The sequence below is a fragment of the Peromyscus maniculatus genome, chromosome 3 (assembly GCF_049852395.1).
Source record: "Peromyscus maniculatus bairdii isolate BWxNUB_F1_BW_parent chromosome 3, HU_Pman_BW_mat_3.1, whole genome shotgun sequence".
NCBI lineage: Eukaryota > Metazoa > Chordata > Mammalia > Rodentia > Cricetidae > Peromyscus > Peromyscus maniculatus.
This window is the reverse complement of record NC_134854.1, coordinates 53,679,979-53,702,306: the sequence shown is the minus strand read 5'-3', so window position 1 is coordinate 53,702,306 and position 22,328 is coordinate 53,679,979. Positions and strand designations below refer to the sequence as shown.

The 22,328-nt window shown below is 40.0% G+C and overlaps 1 protein-coding gene across 5 annotated transcripts in view; it reads left to right on the top strand.

Annotated features, from left to right (window-relative positions):
• Positions 1-21,838, top strand: part of Akr1d1 (aldo-keto reductase family 1 member D1) — a 36,498-nt gene extending 14,660 nt beyond the window's left edge. For all 5 annotated transcript variants that reach the window (XM_015989980.3, XM_076566515.1, XM_076566514.1 and 2 more), the window contains 6 exons: positions 4,941-5,018; positions 11,082-11,204; positions 14,021-14,130; positions 14,880-15,045; positions 18,222-18,304; positions 20,363-21,838. In XM_015989980.3, coding sequence (XP_015845466.1) covers positions 4,941-5,018; positions 11,082-11,204; positions 14,021-14,130; positions 14,880-15,045; positions 18,222-18,304; positions 20,363-20,405 — 603 coding nt within the window. In that variant the 3' untranslated portion in view covers positions 20,406-21,838. The remainder of the gene's footprint in view (positions 1-4,940; positions 5,019-11,081; positions 11,205-14,020; positions 14,131-14,879; positions 15,046-18,221; positions 18,305-20,362) is intronic.
• The last annotated feature ends 490 nt before the right edge of the window (positions 21,839-22,328 follow it).

The following is a 22,328-nucleotide window of genomic DNA, read 5'->3' as shown; positions in this document are numbered from 1 at the left end:
GGCTTGCTTCTTTCTGCTTCTCTGATCTCTCAGTTTCCACCCCAACATCTGGCTCCAGGTTTTTTGTTTTTTGTTTTTAATTAATAACACCTTTTAAGATTCGTCTTACAACCTCCCAGCCCCTCCAACAGGAGACAAACAAAAGAGGGGTCAGATTTGTGAAGCCCAAAACAAGGCAGAGTATTAAGATGTCATTTATTCTTCTAGTTCAAGTATAGCCCTTTCTGGAACTTTCTCCATGTATAAACACACTGTTTAACACCCAGATTGTTAATCCTACCAATTGAGAATAAGACCCCTACCACAGTTTAAAGCCAAATTTGAGGCAAGCTTTAATAAAATACTGGCCAGGTGGATGGGCTCTGGCCAGATCCATACACAGGTTCCTGGGAAATGGCTCAGAACCACAGTTTGCAGCAGCTTAAGAAGGAAAACCCAGAACTCAATCAGGAGCAAACATACACCCTGACGTACCTGCAGCCTGTGAATCTCCCCCTGCCCCCCCCCCCACACACACACACACAATGTGATCAAGCACATCCAGTGCAATTGGGTCAAACAAACTTGTTCAGGGGAGTGAAAACATGTGGCTTGTTATCTCCCATAAACAACAGCCTCCAGCATTTCAGGAACTATCTGTCCTTGGGCAAGGGGCTGCAGATCAGAGACATTTTGTTTCATGGATCTCTTAGGCATCGTAATTAAAATTTAAAATGTAACTTTGGTTCTCACATGATATACACCGTTGCAGAGCAGCAAATGATTTAAATTCTACTTGTGAAATAGATTAAGAAACAGAACTGGGAGTTAGAGCTATAGGTCAGTGATTCAGAGTGATTGTTGTTCTTGTACATGACCTGAGTTTGGTTCCTAGCACCTATGTCCAGTGGCTTACAACCGCCTGTGACTCCATCTGCAGGGCACCTGGCACCTGGCACCTGGCACCCTCTTCTGGCTTTCTCAGGCACATCCACTCATGAGTGCATGTATACACACAAATAAAAAGAAAATAACCCTTTTCTTCTTCTTTTTTAATTTTTTGTCTTTTTGAGAAGCTTTCTCTGTGTAACCCTGGCTGTCCTGGAACTCTGCTCTGTAGACCAGGCTGGCCTTGAATTCAGAGATCTGCCCGCCTCTGCCTTGCCATCCACCCCAAGTGTTGGGATTAAAAGGTGTGTGCCACTATGTCCAGCAAAAAGAAATCTTTTCAAAACAAAGAAGCAGAACCGGTTAGTTGTCCACTGAGGAAATCACATGGCACAGCCCCAAAGAACAAACATTGCATCACAGTGGCTGGAGTCGTTTAAACAATCAACCACTCTGCCCGGGTTCTGCTTCCCCAAGACCCTCCTCTGAGGCCAAGGCCAGAGAGGGACTTTGAGAAAGTTTCCCTTCTGAATGGAGGTATGGGCTTGGTGACCTTGCAGCAGCAGTGGTAATCATAGGCTTTTAGTCAGATGAGGATTTGACAAGACAACGTAGCTTAAGTTCAATAGGCTCTCAGTAAATTCACGTTTGGTCAGCTCCACAAGCAATGAAAACTAGAAACCTCACCGGGCCAGTGTTCCTGTATCTAGTCCTGCACGTGTGTTTCTACGATGGAGTGCAGCAACCTCCTTGTTCTTCCCATCAGTTCATCCCTCAGCTAAGTGGCCTCCATCTTGGCCTCTGGCTCAAAATAACATAAAAGGGGAGGCAGGATGGATAATGTGCTCCCTGGTACGCCATTGCTGAGCAGGGTAATTGTGGCCAAAGTTCTTACGTTCAGAGAACTATCATATTCCTCAACCCAACTGCAAAGCAAGTTCAAGACCCACCAGACACTGGCCTGGCACAGTACTGTGACAGACACCCAGTGTGCCGTGAGCGACAGTTTCTGTGACTTGTGCACGTCTGGAGGGAAAGGACATTCTTACTAAATGAAGCAATTTCATTGCTCACAGATAGGCCTTAGGGGGCAGCAGCAGCCTAGCATTCATGGTAGGCTGATTTGCATATGCCTGTTCTAGGCACAGCTGGAGCTGGGAAACTTCAAAACAGATTTTTATTCTCCGGGACAAGATGGCAAGCTGAGCTAAAACCTTGTAGGACGCCCTGTTTTAAGAAGGACTACACAGGATCAGGGTCCAGGCTATTCGAGAATGTTCCTCCTGATCTCAGGCTGTTGCAGCCTCTCTACATTCTGCAGTTATTTCTGAGAACTCCTAATGGAGAGGGGGGAAGAACTGAGTCAGCCACTGCCATTTAGTGACATCCTGAACCAATTTAACTTCCCACTGTTTCTGTTTCTTAACCTTCCTGCCTTGGGTGGTGCCGACTTCGCTAACACTACAAGGCTCGGCTATGACTTTCTGCCATCTTGCATTGTATCCAAAAGCAGATGGATTCAGCTTTAGCAAAACTTTGTTTTGGTTTGCCATCTTGAAAGCCTAACAGCAAATGAATACATTTGTCTTTCTTAGAGGACTCCACAGAAGGTTGTTAAAATGGCCGACAAAGCCACTGTTGTCTGGTAATTCTCCCGAGTCTCCAGGCACAATCATGGGGAAGGTGCTTTTACCAAAGGACGCCTCATAAAGGCGACATGCTAGAAGGGAGCATTTAGGAATAAACTGAATAATAAAATGGTATATCACAGTTGCTTCATCCCCTTCCCCAAATGTTTTGTGTGGTTATGACAATATCTGAGATTGAGTGGTTAAAGGTGAACAAAAGTTTGCTGCCTCAGGGTAATGGAGGCTGAGAAGTCTAAGGTGAGAAAGTGCATGCCCCTGCATCCGGGCCTGCTGACCCAAGTTTGATGCCTTAGCCTCACATGGTAGAAGGGCAGAGTCAATTCCCACATTGTCCTCTGACCTTCACAGAAATGCGATGGCATAGGTACACACATACCCACACAAAATTTTTGATTAAAATGTAATTAAGCCGGGCGGTGGTGGCGCACACCTTTAATCCCAGCACTCGGGAGGCAGAGGCAGGCGGATCTCTGTGAGTTCGAGGCCAGCCTGGTCTCCAAAGCGAGTTCCAGGAAAGGCACACAGAGAAACCCTGTCTCGAAAAACCAAAAAAAAAAAAAAAAAAAAAATTTAATTAAGCCAGGCAGTGGTGGTGCACACCTTTAATTCCAGCACTCAGGAGGCAGAGACAGGCAGATCTTTGAGTTCAAGGCCAGCCTGATCTACAGAGGGAGTTCCAGGACAGCCAGGACTACATAGAGAAACCCTGTCTCAAAACAACAGCAACAAAAGGTCATAAGATTAAAAAAAAGAACAGAGCCACTGGCGGACTGGTAGGGACTGGAGTCTCATGCTGTGCCTAGGACCTAATAGCTGTCCTAGCCAGCTTTTCCTTTTTTCTTTCTTTTTTAGTGTTTTAAAATTTTTTTATTTAGAGGATTTCCTATATGAGTACACTGTATTTGTATTATTTCAACCCCTAAGTCCTCCCATGTCCCCAATCTACCTGTTCCCAAATCCGTGACCTCATCATTCATATGTGTGTGTGTGCAGACAATATATATACATATATATTCATTCATATCTACATACATTCATGTGTGTGTGTGTGTGTGTGTGTGTGTGTGTGTGTGTGTGTGTGAAACCTACTTAATCCAATTATTACTGCCCTTATTTGCATGAGTTTTGGGATGACCACTTAGGATTGGGATCTTATCACTAAACAAGCAAACAAACAAACAAACAAAAAACATCTCCCTCTTTCAGCAGCCTCTGCCTGCCTGTAGCTCTTCATCTGCTGGCAGGGCCTTATGAAGCCTTCCTCCTTCCATGCTGTTGTGTTGATGGTGTGGTCTTGTACAGAGAAATATACTTTACTGAGCTGAAGAATTTCTCCTCATTCTTACATCATGATCTTACATCATGATTTGGGTTTCTGAGTAAGAACTTGGTTGCCTTGAACTTCAGATAGGATAGACAGTGACACTGAAAGTCCCCAGTCTCAGCCACCATTCTCTCCTCAATAGCACACATGGCTCTTGTCAAAGACTGGGAAATTCTTCCATCTCAAAACAAATGTCAGGTAAGACAAGGGCAGTAATGTGCCAAGTGGACACATTGGACAGACGAGACTACCTGGAGAATACCGCAAAAGAGAGACTGTCACCTATAAAAGAGAGAGTATTAACTATGTCATACCAATTACGTGTAAAGGGCAAGAGGTCCTTGCACACACAGATAAGCATTGGAGAATCCAGGAGAAGTTCAACATGCAGACTCATCCATCGCTTCAAGGGAAGGAGATGTTTACCTGTCTTCCTACTGGAATGCTGGAAAAGGATGTAGTTTACAACCTGGTGATCCTTTGCTATCCACAGAGCTGGCCTTCACTCTCTATCCCCAGAATTCATATTTTGTTTACTCCACATCCTTCCCCACTAAATATTGAGCATTGCTACTGAGTCAACAGAATCCATCTTAAGGGAGAAGTCAGATGTACTTTGTAAAGAGTTTCAATGTAAACATTTCTTAAGTTCATTACAACTTGGGACTGAAAAATTGTTCTGTGATTAAATATAGCTAAAATAAACCAGCTGGTGTCAGACTCCAAGAAGTTTGGCTTAGCCCTGGCTAACAAAGTCAGGCTGAACCGAGTTTCATTCTTACCTCACCTGTATCATCTCCCTGCCTGCTGTGACACTCAAAGGGATTTTTATAATTATAAAATATCATCTTCTGTGATTGTATGATTACATATCATATATTATTAACAAGATATCATAATGTGTAATATGGTATATAATTTAATGAAAATATATGTATATTTTATATATCACAATATTATATATAAATATAACATTTATTAGAAAAATATATAAATTGGTAAGCTTTATTTGCAGGGCCACGATATGTTGGTATGCTGACAACTTCTTAAATTACCCATTTTTAATTCTTAGAGATAAACAAATGTTTTGTATTTTACAGCCTGGAAAGGGAATGTATCCTCGGGATGAAAATGGCCAATGGTTATACCACAAATCAGATCTGTGTGCCACTTGGGAGGTGAGTTCATGTAGGCATCTGTTGTCAAAGGTGGGTAGCTATTGTAAAAGGCCTACATTTTTACTTATGACTCCTAGTACTACTGCACAAGCCCTAACAGCTATAGCTTGTACACTCTATAGTAAGTAACAGAACTTCTAGCCACACACACAGATGTAAACTTCCACCTGTAGCTGCTGTGTGTGTGTGTGTGTGTGTGTGTGTGTGTGTGTGTGTGTGTGTGTGTGTATGGTGTGTGTTTGTGGTGTGTATGTAGTATATATGTGTGTGTTGTGTGTATGTGCGTGCATGTGTGTGTATGGTGGGGGGGTGTATGGTGTGTATGTATGTATGTGTGTATGGTGTGTGTGTGTGTGTGTTGTGTGTATGTGCGTGCATGTGTGTGTATGGTGGGGGGGTGTATGGTGTGTATGTATGTATGTGTGTATGGTGTGTGTGTGTGGTGTGTATGTAGTGTGTGTGTGTGTGTGTGTGTGTGTGTGTGTGTGTGTGTGTGCTTGCACACATATGCCATGAAGTTCAATGCACACCCTGTGGGACCATGTGGGTCCTGGAGATTGTCCTCAGGTCAATCTTGGCAGTAGGTGCCTTCATCCACTGAGCGATGTCAGCCACCCTTGATGGAGAAAAATTCTTCATTTTTCTTATTGAAGATAAGAAAATTTCCAGAAATGGAAAGAGAAATACAGAGAATGTGTTCAACTAAAATAGCACTTTAAAACATAAATGGAATAACTCACTAGTTTAAAACTGAGTTTTAAAAATTAGTGTGATATCTAGAAGAAATGAACTCAAAATAGCTCATGTAAAGCTAAATATTTCGGTTCCAAACTGGCTCTTTCCCTGGAGTACAGGAGTCGGGAAGCAGAGGAACACAAGAAAATGATTGTGAGTGCATTCAGGGAAGGGATGCACTGTGCTGGTCTGGGGGTGGGTTAGTGCAGAATCCTTACCAGGAAGGAACAATTTACCTCCATCAGCACTCCGTCCTACCTCCACCGGCACGGCACCTGACCTGTACCATACCTCACCTCTGCCTCCACTGTAACTCACCCCTACCTCCACCAGTATCTGACCCCCACCCCCCACCACCTGCCAAGAAAGTGAGGATGAGTAGGATCTCTGTTTCCTCCTGGGGGTAACAGCTGAGGGTCTGGACCATGTAGCTGTCCGGAGGGTTTTTTGTTTTTTTTTAATTAAGAAATTTTTTAAAATTCATTTTACATATCGGTCACAGATCTCCCTCTTCTTTCCTCTTGTCCCTCCAGCCTCGCCCCCCCCCAACCCATCCCCCATTTCTTCCTACAAGAAGGTTTGGCCTCCCATGGGGAGTCAGCAGAGCCTGATTCATTCAGTAGAGGCTGGTCCCCTCCCCCTGCCTCAAGGCTGTGCAAGGTGTCCCACCATGGGTAGTAGGCTCCAAAAAGGCAGCTCATGCACCAGAGGAAGGGTTTTTGATACCTGGAGCTTATCCAGGTATCAAAAGGCCATATACTGGTGCTGGGTCCCACCTGACTATTGCACAGTCCTGGAAGGGAGGAATAAGAATTAAGAAATAATAGGTATGAAAAATAGAGATGGAAAAGAAAAAGACAGAGACACAGAATAGCATGGGGAGGGTTCTTGGTCAATACCACAGTTGACCTGAGTTTATTCCTCATGGGCTTTTTATACACCAGCAAGGGGAGAGGCAAAAAACCTCCCCCTCTCAAGGACAGCACAGTTCAAGGTACAAAGTACAGACAAGTGTAAACACTTCCTTAATTCTCAAAACATCTAGTAGCCCGCCTTACAGCAGAACATCCTGTAATTAGGCCTTGAGGTATAAAGCACCTGGTAACCACACATTTGGCCCAAACATCCTATTTTGCAGCCTTGTGGCAAAACAAGCTTGGACTCTCTGACCTTGAGTCAAGATTAAATAAGGCCACACTATGGAGTCTCTGTGGGACCCCACATCCTGGCTTTGTTGTTGTGATGAGCCTGAGGGCCTGGCAACCCCTTCTATGGGGGTGGCCTAGAAAAGAAAAGGAGTTCATGACTCTAAGTAGTAAGATGTTTGCTTTAGAAGAAAATTTACCTCCGTGATATATCCCAACATAAACAGAACAGAGAACTAAGAAGCTTTGTATTAAGAGACATTAAAAAGAAGTATCAGCTACATGCATAGCACTTAAGCAAACAAGCCAAAATACTAACAAGGAAACATTTAAAAACACAATAAGATACATGAGAATACATATTAAAAACAGCCAAAAGTTAGAAAGAGTAGAGAATTTAAGACTCAGAATGAGGAAATCCCCTAGTATAAAAAAGAGGGGGAAAAACAACAACAAACAAACAAACAAACACTTCAATATGAAAGGGAATGTGAAGCAATAGAAAGACTAAAGTTAAAATTCCCAGCTAAGAGGAAGTGGATAAAATGGCAATATTTGAAGAGAGAAAGACACTGAGCAGGTCATAGTGTACAAAAGAAGAAGAAGGAAGCCCATGCCTGCATGGTATGGTGCTGGGGATGGGTCTGGGGTCTCAAGAAAATGACCACATAATCTGAGATATTTCAGCAATGCAAAAATTGTTCCTTCTGCAGAGGGGTATGTTGGTGCTAAACCAAGTAAGCAATCATACCAGCTTTAGCCTCAACTCAAAGGGTCCTGAACCTCTTCCAATGGACAAGGTCAGACCCAGCCTCACATTTTTTTTCCTGAGACAGGGTTCTCTGTGTAGCTTTGCTTCTTTCCTGGAACTCACTCTGTAGCCCAGGCTGGCCTCGAACTCACAGAGATCCACCTGGCTCTGCCTCCTGAGCGCCGGGATTAAAGACATGCACCACCACCACCCGGCCCAGCCTCACATTTTTATGCAATTGGATGACTTAAAAGTTAGTGAGCAATTGATAAGCAGAATGGAACCTTACACAGAATGTAACCTTGAACATATATTTTGATTTCAGGAAAATGCTGACCTGGGAAGAGATTTTTTGCTAAATGGTATTTTTACAGTTGTCTTTAAACATGGTGTTTCCTTTGTCTTATTTAACCATTGAATAGAAAATGCAATGCATTTCTTTCACATTCCCACAATGTTTATAATGAGATTTCAGAATATCAAGAAGAAATACTTTGGTGGGAAAAAAAAAGATTAAATCTCCCAGAATATAGTAAATACATCAATAAAGGGAATAAACTAGAATAATAAAAAGTAATCAATTGAAAAGAATACAGGAAAAGAAAGGAAATAAGGCTGGGCGGTGGTGGCGCATGTCTTTAATCCTGGCACTCGGAAGGCAGAGCCAGGTGGATCTCTGTGAGTTTGAGGCCAGCCTGGTCTACAGAGCAAGATCCAGGAAAGGCGCAAAGCTACACAGAGAAACCCTGTCTCAAAAAACAAAAACAAAAAAGAAAGGAAATAAACATATGAAAAAGAAAATGAATACCCATCTGGAAATCTTAGGGATGTCAATAATCATAGAATATGGGTAGTGTAAGCACTTCATTGTAAAGGTAGAGTTTGCCAAAATGCAAAAATTCAAGTCCCATTACAAAGTGTGTGTGTGTGTGTGTGTGTGTGTGTGTGTGTGTGTGTGTAACACAATTTTAAATAAAAAGCATGTCAATAGAAAAAAAAAACTATAGGAAAAAATGTATGAAATCAGCTTTAATCTAAAGAAATTTGGGTGGCTATTTCAACTTCTAAAAATAAGTTTAGGTATGAAGCCTACACTAAAACAACAGAAAAGAGAAAGTGAGCAGTCCATGTTTATGATTAAAGATTTCAAAGCCTCTTACTGATTAAGATAATAACCATACATAAAATCTGTAGGATTTCTGAGATTCATGCACAGTGACCCTCTTGACATAATTTGCACCTACAGAGCACTACACCAAAATACAGCAGAGGGCCTGGAGAAATGGCTCAGTGATGGAGAGCACTTGTTCCTCTTGCTGAGGACCCAGGTTTGGTTCACAGCACCCATATGGCACCTCACAACTGTCTATAACTCCAGTTCTAGAAGGTCTGATGCATTCTTTTGGCCTCTGTGGACACTGCACACATGCAATGCTCAGACATGTGTGCAGGCAAAACACCGATACTCGTAAATAGAAATGAATAAGTAATGTGAAATATTATTTTAACTCGGCAAAGATATGTTACATTGCTTATGCTTCAGAATTATTACTTTTACTGTGTAAAGATGTGTTACATGTGTTTATGCTGCATTTGTTTAATTATAAAAAGATGCATAGTATTTGTTTCACCTTGCCTGCCTAAGGCACCTGATTGGTCTAATAAAAAGCTGAATGGCCAATAGCTAGGCAGGAAAAAGGATAGGCAGGCTGGCAGAGAGAGAGAGAATAAATAGGAGGAGAAATCTAGGCTAAAAAAGAATGAGAGAAGAAGAAGAGGGGAGAGAACAAAGGAGGCACCTGGGGCCAGCCAGGCAGCCTCCAGCTGGCAGACACAAGAAGCAGTGAGAGTATGGTATACAGACAGAAAGAAAAGTAAAATGCCCTGAAGCAAAGGGCAGATAAAGAGAATCAGGTTAATTTAAGTTAAAAGAGCTAACCAGAAACAAGCCTAAGCAAGGCCGAGCATTTATAGCTAACAAGTAGTCTCTGTGTCATGATTTGGGAGCTTGCTAGTGCCCCCTTCCAAAAAAGCCTGGTACAAATAAGTTCTTAAAACAAACAACAAAAGCAAGCAAACAAACATAAAAACCCCACAAAACAGAACACTACTTCTCTAGTCCCGGTGGAAACTGTGACATAATGGTGTTTTCTCATCTGCAAAACAGTTCAGTGTTTTTAAGTATTCTAAATGTGCAAACTGTGTGGTCTTATTAAGCTGAAATGAAATCTGAAAGCAAGAACAAAGATGTCTGAGAAAACATCAAATATTTAGGAACAGAGAAACACATATAAATAATTCATAAGACAAAAAAGGAAATAAAACCAACTATATGCAATCCATATGCTAGCCTCACACAATTAGAAATTGAACCTTTGAAAAGGCAATATTAAATATTTAGATAGAAATTTGATAAAACATGCATAAGCCTTCAACATTAAAAACTATAGTGTATAACTAAAAGAAATCAAAGATCTAAATGAGTGGAGAAATATACCACGTCTCTTAATATTCAATATGTTATGATGTTAATTCTCCCCAAACTCATCTAAAGATTCGATACAATCCTAGTAAAAAACACTCACTGAAATAAAAAAGTATACTGTTAAAATTTATATGAAAATACAAATATCTGTAATGCCTCAAAGAACTTAGAAAAAAAGAACAGGAGGAGATATGATGAGGAAGATATATACATTTATTTTCAAAGAATACTTTTTCAGTGATTTTTCTTTGTTCCTGCATGAGTATATGCCATGCCTGCAGAAGCCAGAAGAGGGCTGGAGTGACAAGCAGCTGTGATCTGTGTGACATGGATGCTGGGCAATGACTATGGGTCTCCTAGGAGCCATCTCTCCAGCCCCATCAAAAAATAAACTTAGAATTGTTATGTAGTTACAGAAATTGTATGGTGATGCTCTAACACAACACCCCTGTCAGTGGACCAGATTAGGGAATGCTGAAGCTGATCCATAAAATATGACGTCAAGATTGCAGGAGGAGGGCCTGACGTGTTGATGGGGGAGAGATGATCTTCTTAATGGTGTGCTCAAACTAGCTCATGCCAGCTTGCAAAATCTGACTCTTTCGAGTCCTGTGGTCAGGAATGTCACTCAGCTAGCTTGAGTACAGCCTGGTGACGAAGTGACACCATAGGAATTGACAAATGCCACAAACTGGGTTGCTGTTGTTTTCCCTGTCCTGGAGAGCTGGATGTTAGACATTTTTCAGCCCTCTACTGAAGGTGTTTAAAAATGCATAGGGTGAATTATTTTGCTAGCATGTGCATGTATTAGAATTTGTCAAAATGCATTTTTCTTTTGTTTGGGTTTTTATATCACGTGTCTCTTTGGGGGTGGTAGGTGTGCACTGTACACATCCATCCTTGCTTCATGAGAGCCTCTTTGTTGACTGTTGGCACTTGCCCTGCAGGCACTGGAAGCTTGCAAAGATGCTGGCTTGGCGAAATCCCTCGGGGTATCCAATTTTAACCGCAGGCAGCTGGAGCTCATCTTGAACAAGCCAGGACTCAAGTACAAGCCAGTCACCAACCAGGTACAACAGAGGGACTTTCACTGAGTGAGGAGAGGTGCCCAGGGAAATTTTTAAGTGATAACAAGGTTCCTGGACTTTGCAGTAGGAAGTCTTCCGGGTGCTCCACAGAAATCACAGTCTAAGACTCTAGGTCAATCATTTCACTTCTTTCAATTGATATCTTTTGAGAAAAAGGCCCTACATTTGGGGGCTAAGGCAGGAGGATCGTGACTATAAGGCCAGCCTGGGTTACGCAACGGGTTAGGCGCCAGTCCAAGCTGCACAGCGGTTCAAGGCCAGTCTTGACGTGACAGAGTAAGACCTTGTCTCAAAAAAAGCCAGTCAGGCGTGGTGAGCACACCTGGGGAGGTTGATGTAGGGGAGTTTGAGACCAGCCTGGGCGACAGAGCAAAAGCCTGTCTCAAAGAAACAAAACAAAAAAAGTTTAAGCCATTTTGAAAACTCAAATCCAGGCAGATGTAAACAAAGAGGTTTTTTGAAGAAAAGTAATGGAAAGGAAATGAGATTTTCCAAATCAAGGCATAATATAGAACATTTAAAATAATGCACAGCTCGGGAAGCTGAGGTAGGAAGATCTGTTCAGGCCAGGAGTTCGAGACCAACAAATAACAATACCCTCTCTCAAAAACGAAGTAACATAGGTAGGATGGCATGTGAACCAAGACGCAAACTAATAGAAGAAAACAAATACTTAGAGGCTGGCTAATAATATATAATATAATATAATATAATATAATATAATATAATATAATATAATATAATATAATATAATATAATATAATATAATATAATATAATATAATATAATATAATATATATATAATATAATAAAAAAAACTTACTCTAAAATTAAGCTGCACAAGCTAATGGCAGAGGCAAGACTCTTCCAATAGTCGGAGAAAAATGGCTGGCTATCTAGAAACAAGTGGGCTTTGCCTCACAGCACGCTCCAAGGTTAGAAGACAGAAATCATTTGTAAAGACAATGGAAGAATTTAGTTTTCTGGAACAATGGATAGAAAAAGAAGCTATGAAAAATCATAAGGAAAAGTTGGATCAGTGTAGCTGAGAGGTAACATGTTCATCTAGCATGCACAAGGCCCTGGGCAAAGTCCCTAAAACCAAGGGGAAAACCGCTAGAAACAAAATGCAAACAGAAATAGACAATGATGCATTTTAAGTGAAATAAAAGAATCCATATGTTTATGAATTAAAAGACAAATAAAGATGAACTAAAGTACTTGATGGGGGAAAAAGTTCAAAGATTCTACAGAAAATTAGCAAAATAAATAGATGGGAATTCACAGAAAACTATTCCCAAGACATGGGGGAAATGTTCAACTCACTGTTAGAGAAAGCTTGATTTAAATGTGATGCTCTCTTACATGTAAACACATGTATGTCAGACTTGGTACTGGAGTAATGACTCAGTGGTTATGAGTACTTATTGCTCTTGCAGAGGACCAAGGTTTGGTTCCCAGCACCCACATGGTGGCTCACAACCATTTGTAAATTCAATTCCAGAGAGTCCAACACTGTCTTCTGGCCTCTATGGGTACTGCAAACCTGAGGTGTACTCACATACATTCAGGCAAAATACTCATACACATAAAACAAATCTGCTGTGGACATCGCTCTATATAAATAAAACACTGATTGGCCAGTAGCCAGACAGGAAGTATAGGTGGTACTAACAGAGAGGAGAATTGAGGAAACAGGAAGGGAAGGGAGAGACTGCTGGAGCCTCTGCCAGGACAAGGAAGATGTAAGGTACCAATAAGCCATGAGCCACGTGGCAAAGTATAGATTAATAGAAATGGGCTAAATGTAAGAGTAAGAGCTAGACAATGATAGGCCTGAGCTAATGGCCAAGCAGTTTAAATAATGTAATAGTCTGTGTGTTTATTTTACAAGTGGGCTCTGGGACTGGTGGGACTTGGCAGGAGCTGGAGAGAAATTCTCCAGCTACAAATGGTGCCCAATGTGGGGCACGAACCCATGACCCTGAGATTAAGAGTCTCATGCTCTACCAACTGAACTAGGCTGACAGCTGTCTCTGTCTACCCTGCAAGACTCTCGAAAGTTGCTTACATCCTTCTCCCATTTCTCAGGTAGTATTATATCCTTCTGAGGTCTTTGATGTGGTTAAAGACTAGATAGTTATAATTTCCTCAGTTATGATAAAAGATGGGTTAGCTATAAAGCCTTAGACTCACAAGTATAAGATAGATAGGGTATCTTCTTTAATATTTAATAACTGCAATTCTTGCTTGACAATTGTTTTGTTATATGTAATTTTACTGTGTTAAAACCTTCTTTTTTGAAAAAGAAGAAAAGGGGAAGTGCTGTGGATATCACTCTATATAAATAAAACACTGATTGGCCAATAGCCAGACAAGAAGTATAGGCGGGACTAACACAAATCTTTTAAAAAAACTATCAAAATTTTGTTTCATGTATTTTTTATAATGTTCCTCTAAGCAAGGGATAGAGAGTATCAGTAAGTACACATTGGTTCAGCCTTTCTGGATAGCAATCTTATTTGTGGGTTTAAGTTTTTTCCATTGCATTTCTTACTAGTGTGTGTATATGTGCCACACAATGTATGTGGAGGTCAGAGGACAATGTGCAGGAGTTGGTTCTCTCCTTCCACCATGTGGATCTAAGGGACTGAACTCAGGTCACAAGACTTGGGGACAAGGGCCTTTGCCCACTGAGCCATGTCACCAGCCCCTAAATAATTTTTGAAAAGCTATGTAGAACTGCATTTGATTATGGGCCTTAATTTTGTTCCCTGCTCTCCCATGGAACAACACAGGTGGAGTGCCACCCATATTTTACCCAAGAGAAACTCTGGAAGTTTTGCCAGCAGCACGACATTGTTATTGTTGCATATAGTCCTTTGGGGACCTGTCGGAACCCAAGCTGGTAAGCAATGCTGTATTCTCTTCAAGAAGTATCTCCTTCCATGTGGACAGGGCACAAAACAAGAGGGAATTGGCTAAACAGAGGGACTCTGGCTGTGGGATCTTCTAGAAATGGCTTTTTCAAGTCAAGATCTCCAGAAACAGATGAAAGCTCACCATACCTTCCTCACGGAGCCATTACCTGGTGATTTCACTGAATGTATGACATTTCCTGTTGCCACCTGATATGTAAGAAACTCAGTAAATGTTGAAGTATTGTTAGACAGGGTTTCTGTGACTGTGTTCTGAAAGCTTTGGAGTTGTTGAATTCAGTCCAGTTCAGTCCACAGTGGCAATACCTTTGATGAACTCCAAGGAGCTTTAGGAAAATGTCTACCCTGATAGCAAGAGTTGAGCTACTTTCTTCTACTTAGTCTTTTTGCCTTTCCCTATATGTCTGCTTCAGACAAAGCTCTCTGTTAGATTCTTCACCCCACATTCACACACACAAAGAGAGCAAGCTTGGTGTGTGTGTGTGTGTGTATTATATATGTGTATATATTTGTCCTCTGTATCAGCCCACCCACCTACCTTTCTTGATCTTCTCATGCTAAAGGCAACTCTTCATTCCATAATTCCTTACACCAGAGAAATTAACTATAGGTAACTTGAATGTCCCAGCAGGGACCAAATGAATGGGGACAATAGTAGGGTGACTGATGAACTCTAGCCTCTCATTTGAAGATGACATATATTTTCTTTTTTTCCAAGGGTGAATGTGTCTTCTCCATCCTTGTTAAAGGATGAACTTTTAATCTCATTGGGGAAGAAGTATAACAAGACAGCAGCTCAAATTGCACTGCGTTTCAACATCCAGCGAGGGATGGTTGTCATCCCTAAAAGCTTTAATCACAAAAGGATCCAAGAAAACTTTCAGGTAAGAGAATTACCTTTGGAAATGTGGAAGGATGGTGGTGTCTGCTGTCGCTCCTAGAGAATGTTCTTGGAAAGCGTGATGACCTACATCCAGTAGCTCTTCCATGTCATCAGTCTCTACTCATACTCCCCTTCTGTGTCCTGAGCATCAAACACTTCTCTGTCTGTGTAACTCCCACAATAGATGGACTTCCAAACTTATAAACTTACAGCCAATGTAGACTCAGTTTCTCTGGCCATTTCCACTGCTCTCTTTCTGTTTACAGCTAACCTCTTGAAAGGGAAATCGGCTCTCAGCTCACTTCCCCTATTTTCTTAGACCCATTAAAACTGAGATTTCACCCTGGCAGACTATGTCCTCACCGAGGACTTCTGCATGAGTAACTCCAGTACTTCATTCTCAGTCCTTGTGAGGTCAAAGATTTCAAACACATTTCATAAAGTTGACACTCTCTCTTTCTTGAAACATTTATTCTGATGGGAAACTCAATGACATGTAGGTCTTGAGAACAATAGCTAGAGTTTGGTTTGTAGGTTTGGGTTTCGTGATAGGGTCACATGTAGTCCATGCTGGCCTCAAACCATCTGTGTAGCTGAGGATGGGTTTGAACTCTTGATCCTTTGAACTCTACCTCCACCTTAGAAATCCTCAGATTACAGACATGATTGATTACCTGGCAGTTAAGGATTTAATTTCATAGTATGAAATCTCCATTCACATAAGATAATTTGTGCCATGAAATAAAAAAAAGGCCACTTTGAACAAGGAAAATGATTAGAAACAACATAGAAAGGGAGAATTTGAAAGTTTATCTTGAAGTTAAAAAGCAGAATTTATAAAAATACATGAACTTATTTGAGTCACAGCAAAATGTAGGTTCTGGTTGCCTAGTGCACTGAATCCTAGAAGAAACAGAACCAGTGCTGGCTTTTTAAAAGACATTTGACAAATTTATGTGACATACAACACAGAATTCTGTATTTCATACACTTTTATAGAATGATCCTAAAGAGAACAGTTTTCATCTGGAGGGGAATTTTAATCTTGGCTGTTCTTTTCTTCAATATATATACCTGCCATTGTAGAATTTGAGCTTATTTAGGAAATATTGTGCCTATAATTAAAATAAATCTTCAAACCTCCTCTCATTATTGACTTCATGAAATCTGTATCCTTACAAAGCCTGCTTCACTTTGTCACTAGGAACCACGGTAAAGCCACGGAGTACAGACTGGCCTGCTGTGAGCAAAGAGTAAATCTGTGGAAGGACTCTTTTTGGACTAATAGTTTAAATTTAAAAAATTTAATTTTTTTTTTAGATTTTGTTATTCTGCTTTATATGTATCAGTGTTTTGTCTGTGTGTATACATGTATGTGCACTATGTACATGCCTGGCACCTGCAGAGGCCAGAAGAGGCTGTCATATCCCCTAGAATTGGAGGTATAGATGGTTGTAAGCCACCATGTGGGTACTGGGAATAGAACCTGGGTCCTCTGCAAGAGCAACAAGTGCTCTAAACCACTGAACCATCTCTCCAGCCCCCTGCAACTCAATTTTTTAATTCCTTCTATTATTTTATGAACTTCAATATCTGGGTAATAAATAACCAAAGAAAAGAATTCTCTGAAAAGAGTAATTGTAAATGATCTGTGGAGGAGCAATTAAGTAAGTGTATTTAATATATTGTAGGAAAAGTAAATGAATAAAAATAAGGTTACCTATATATTTTCACAGAACATATCACAAGGACCACTAATATATAAGGAAGATAGTTTGCTACATTTATATGCTGCATTTTATTCTAACATGTTTAGTACCTGGAAAGAGACATAAAGTAGGATGGTGAATGAAGAGGAACCTTCTCCTTTTCATCCCATACATGACTATTATTCCATAGTATCTATGCATATGCAAAGAGCATAGATTTACATACTACTTACATGATTAAAAATTAAAAATTATAAACAGATTAAATATTAAAATGGAACTGAAAATAAAATATTAAATGCTAATACAGAATAATTATAAAATGAGAATATAAACAAAGTATACAACATAGAAAAAAATGCCAAGCAGTAGTGGTGCACATCTTTAATCTCAGCACTTGGAGACAGAGGCAGGTAGATCTCTGAGTTTGAGGCCAGCCTAGTCTACAGAGTGAGTTACAGGATAGCCAGGGTGGTTACACAGAGAAACCCTGTGTAAAAAAACTGAAAAAAAAAAAAATAAGGCAAGTGAATCTCTAAGTTCAAGGCCAGTCTGCTCTACAAAGCAAGTTCCAGGACAGCCAGGGCTTCATGGAGTAACCCTATCTAAACAAACAAACAAACAAACAAACAAACAAACAATAAATAAATAAATATATAAATAAATAAATAAGAACTGACAACCTAAGTCCAATCCCCAGAGGCCACATGATAGAAAGAGAGAACCAGTTCCTGCAAGTTATCTTCTGACCTTCACTTGTGAGCCATGACACATGTGTACCGACGTACATATATACACAGACTGAATAAATAAATGTGAGAAACAGAAAAGAAATGGTAACAAAATTGAAAATAAATATTTAAGATGATGAAAGAAGCTGAAATAATGGAGCACACCTGTGATCCCAACACCCAGGAGGCTGAAGCAAGAAGATCCTGAGGTCGAGGCTGGCCCGAGAGACCTAGCAAGTCCCAGACCAGCTTGAATTGCAAAACAAGACCCTGTCTCAAAACATCATAGTAGGAGCAGGAGCAGGAGCAGGAGCAGTAGTAGAAATAGTATTAGAAGAATATGCAAATTTAAAGACTAGGAAAATTTTTTTCAGTGTGTGAGACGGCAATAGTCTAGAATAAGAAACATCCAATATTTTATGTGAAAAGAATAAGAATTCTTCACATGTAGAATATTAGATGCTTTAAATGCATACTGCACAGTAAGTCTGAGTGGTCCCCAAGTAGAACGGCTTCCAAGACAAAGGTCAGAGCAGAAAGTCAACCTGTCCCCCAACCTCCTCTCTCCTGCACCACAAATGCACACATACAGGAGCCCAGCTCTCCCAGACACTTGAGGAGATGCTGGCTCTCTTACAGAAAGCCCAACCTGAGGTTCTCCCTTGATGTCTCCACTCCCTAGTTCCAAGCTTGACCCACCTTCACAAATGACCTGCCTTCTGTGTCTATTATTTCAGATCTTTGACTTTTCTCTCACTGAAGAAGAAATGAAGGACATTGCCGCCTTGAATAAAAATATCCGCTTTGTGGAGTTGCTCATGTAAGTGTCCTAGGATCACGAATCAAGTAGTGCTTGTCCCATGTTAACCAATGAGGCTCCTGTGCAACCTCACCTATGCCCATAGAAACACCAGAATGAGGTATCAGCCGCGTGTTCTGAATAGTAGATGTACCTAGGTAAAGGCATGACATGGAGACAAGGAGAATTAACCCTTCACACTTCACCTGCTACAACAATACAAATTCTGAAGTAACGTTATTTACTTCTAACTAAAAATCAAAGCAATATCCAAATTGGAGCAGATTTATTTTTTAAAAAAATTCTGGGAGAGACCTGCTTGTATAGTACAGAAGGAATATCAGGTTGTGAAACAAAACCTAGAGTTTTAGTCAAATACTTTCTTGCTTGTAAGATTTAGGGTTTTGGAGTTGGAAAGATGACTTAGTAATTACGAGCACTTGCTGCTCTTTTGAGGACCTGGGTTCAGTTCCCAGTACCCATATCAGGCCGCACACAATCACCAATAACTCCAGTTCCAAGGGATCCAAAGCCCTCTTCCGGCCTGCAAATGTACCGACACGCACATGGTGCACATAAATTAACACCCACACATACACATAAATAAAGCTAAATAAATAAACTGGGTGTGGTGGTACATACCTTAAATCCCAGCCCTCAGAAGGTATCTCTGTAGCTAGGTCTACCCAGTGAGTTCCAGGCCAGCCAGGGCTACATACTGAAGACCTTGTCTTCAAAAATAAACATATAAATAAATAGGACTGGAGAGATGGCTCCGTGGCAAAGAATACTGGCTGCTCTTCCAAAAGACCTGGGTTCAATTCCCAGCATCTACATACATGAAGCCAAAACACCCATACACATAAAAAAGTAATAAAAAAAAATCTTTTAAAAATGATTTAGAGATCTCAGCTCTGCCTATCAGCTACCTTTTCTATAAGACCTTTTCACACCATGTAAAGATGTTGTCAAGCTCAGCCAAGACACCAAAGTAGCCCTCTATTACCTAAACATTGCAGGTCTTTTTAACTAGAACTGATGTGGCTTACACACAGATAGTCCAATGTGTATTTGTATGCACACATTTTTTTGTTCATCATTTCCCATTATTCTTTCTGGTTTCTCAAGCCATGTTGGCAGTCACTTTCTTCATTTGCTCTTCTCTTTAAGTAAGGAGTTAGACATCACCCATTAAGATAATGCATCATAGAGCTGGAACACAATTGATCTCACTACTCTTCATGAGTTAGAAAGCATTCTGGATAGACTGGTATTGATTTTCTGGATTACTATAATAAAACAGCTCCTTGATGTGAATTTTCAAGGGAGACAATTGCTTGGCATGTAAAGATACCACACAGCCTCAAAATACATGAGAAACACAAATACACATAACAACTTACTGGAAACTAAGCTTTAAGTTAATCAATAGCTTTTGGAGGTATGTTATTTCTACTTAAAAATATCATTAAGTTAAGAAGGAATAATAATATGGGCTGAATCTACCATTCTATTGATTTTCTTTTACTAACAACATTGTTTGATTTACATTTGAAATATTTAATACAAGTTTTAACAATACTAGGGGGAATATGATTTATTCTTACAGAAAACAATTAGAAAATCAACAAAGTGATACAAAGATTATTAATTTTTTTAAAAAAAAAACTGTGTCTTTGAGAGATCTTGGGCCATGACTTTTCTCTAATGCTCTTTTGTTGACCTCTGACATTGGAGAGCCCTGTTTGTTTTATATTTTTGTGGTAGTTGCAGAGAGCTAAATCTTGGCTATGTTCCATGACAGAAATACATGCACTCCTGACTATTATAGACATTCTGACCTTTGTTATTTGTAGTTGGTTGTAGCTGCAGCCAAACTTTCCTTGCCTACTATGTGCATGCTCACATCATGGAAAGGTGCTGACTTAAGGGGAGACGAGAAGGAAATACAGGAGAAACAAAGGGTAAATGAGTAGAAACAAAAGGGGCAAGAGAATGACCGTATCAAAAGATGTTGGTTAACACATTTGTGCCACCATTACAGCAAACTGTCTTCCTCTTGGGGGATTGTCTTGGCAGGTGGAGTAACCATCCTGAATACCCATTTTATGATGAATACTGAACATCGACAGTTCTTCAAAAGAGTTTTTTTCCTCTCATTCAGGAGCTTGAGCTGGGTAATCCTCTCCAAGTATATGAGATCTTACTATCCTCAGAAGAAGTTGAATAAAACACACCATGCTTAATTTTTGTATAGTATGAACTCAACTTAGGTCTGATGAAGAAAAAAAAAAGATTTAATCTATCTAAAAAGTTCTTTGAAAGTGCTTTGCTAGTATTTTTAGATGGATGTCTTATAGGTTGTTGATGGAAAACATTAAACTTTACTTCAAAAGTGGCATATAAAAGCAAATTCTAACTCATGAATATGAAACTATTATAGGAAGTCTGCATTATTTAGCCTTTGGCAGGACAGGAAAGAAGTTTATAGCTGGCATGCTTCCAGATGTTGACCATGACCTTGACCTCCTAAAGGTTTGGGCCATTGGTTGCAAGACAGACACAGCCAAGACAGAAATTTACATGCCATTATTAACGCACCTTGAGTACAGAGATAACTAGAAGTCTAGAAAAGTCTTAAAGAAAAAATATACAGTAGGTTGTCCGAGGGTTGTAGGGTCATGCTGGAGTGCTTGCCTGGCATGCTGGAGACCCCAGTGAGGGTGGGGTTGGGCCAATTAGCAAAACCATAATGATTCTTCTATTATTTGTTTCCATCCAGTGTGCCCATTCGGCTTTTACTGTGCTTGAAAGATGAAAAGTATTGATTCTTTCTTAAAATTTTTGTTATTCAGGGTGGTGGGGAGTTGAGACTGGGTTTCATGTAATCCAGACTGCCCACAGACTTGCTGTGCATCTGATACCAGACTTGAATTCTGAACCCATGATCTCTATTACATTTTTAAGGGCCTGAGCTTCCACATGATTGGTAAGCAGTACTTGTGCTCTGTTATAATCATTCTTGCCCACATTCATCAAGAAAACTATCATGTAAAGTGGCTAGAAAAACCAACATATACAAAGCAAGCTTTTTAAACTCAAAATGGTCTAAAGATGGTGATTTTAAATGAATGAATTTTTAAAGGAGGATTTGAGAAATACTAGAAGATAAGGTCTTTAAAAACTGCTTTTAGAAAGGCTTAAGAATATATTTTGATGAAGTTACAAGTTCTAAAAGAACATGGATAATTTTATTATATATAAACTTTTAAGAAGTAAATTAAATGATTACAATTGTATCTAGTTTTAATTTAACTAGAAAAATAAAGTATATTTGTTTGTATTAGGTCGCTTTCAAAGGGTGAGAGAATTCTTCAAAAATCATATATTTCCAGTATTGATAGATAAAATTGAATGGCCCAAAGAGACATTTTTGAGAAATTATGAGTTAAAATGTGATTACATGAATTATTTTTCCCATTATTAATGTTAACAATGCTGTTCTCTGAAAAATATTTTATTTACAAGATTAATAAAGTATGACGATTTGCTCTACTACATGATCTCTGTTTTGTTCCTAACGTTGGAAGAAGCATCTTCATCAAAGTAAATTGAAAGGGCCTGAGGTCGAGTTCTTGCTGTGCTTTTAGCTTTGAGAAGAGAAGAAGGGTACAGAATAAGAGATCTGAGTCCATCCCTGTTGTCAGAGCCCTTTTGGTTTCTTCATGGGGGCATGTCATGTGGGGGCAGGGCTAGACTTAACATCTGTCAAACCATTTCTAAGAGGTAGATACTTTAAAAGGAGTCCTCACCATTTGTCAAGGAACTTATTCCTGAATCAAAAGAGGGTAACTTCTGTCTTAATTATAGAAAAGATGGAGGAAAAAGAGTTGGAGATAGAAAATAGGGAAGTCTGGAAAGAATAATCACCTGACATGAACCTCTGTATGTCAATTCTTCTCCTACTTCTATTATGGTATAAAATATGTCTCTTCCTGCCCCACCCAAAGTTAATGTTGAAATCTCGAACTCCAGTGACTCAGAA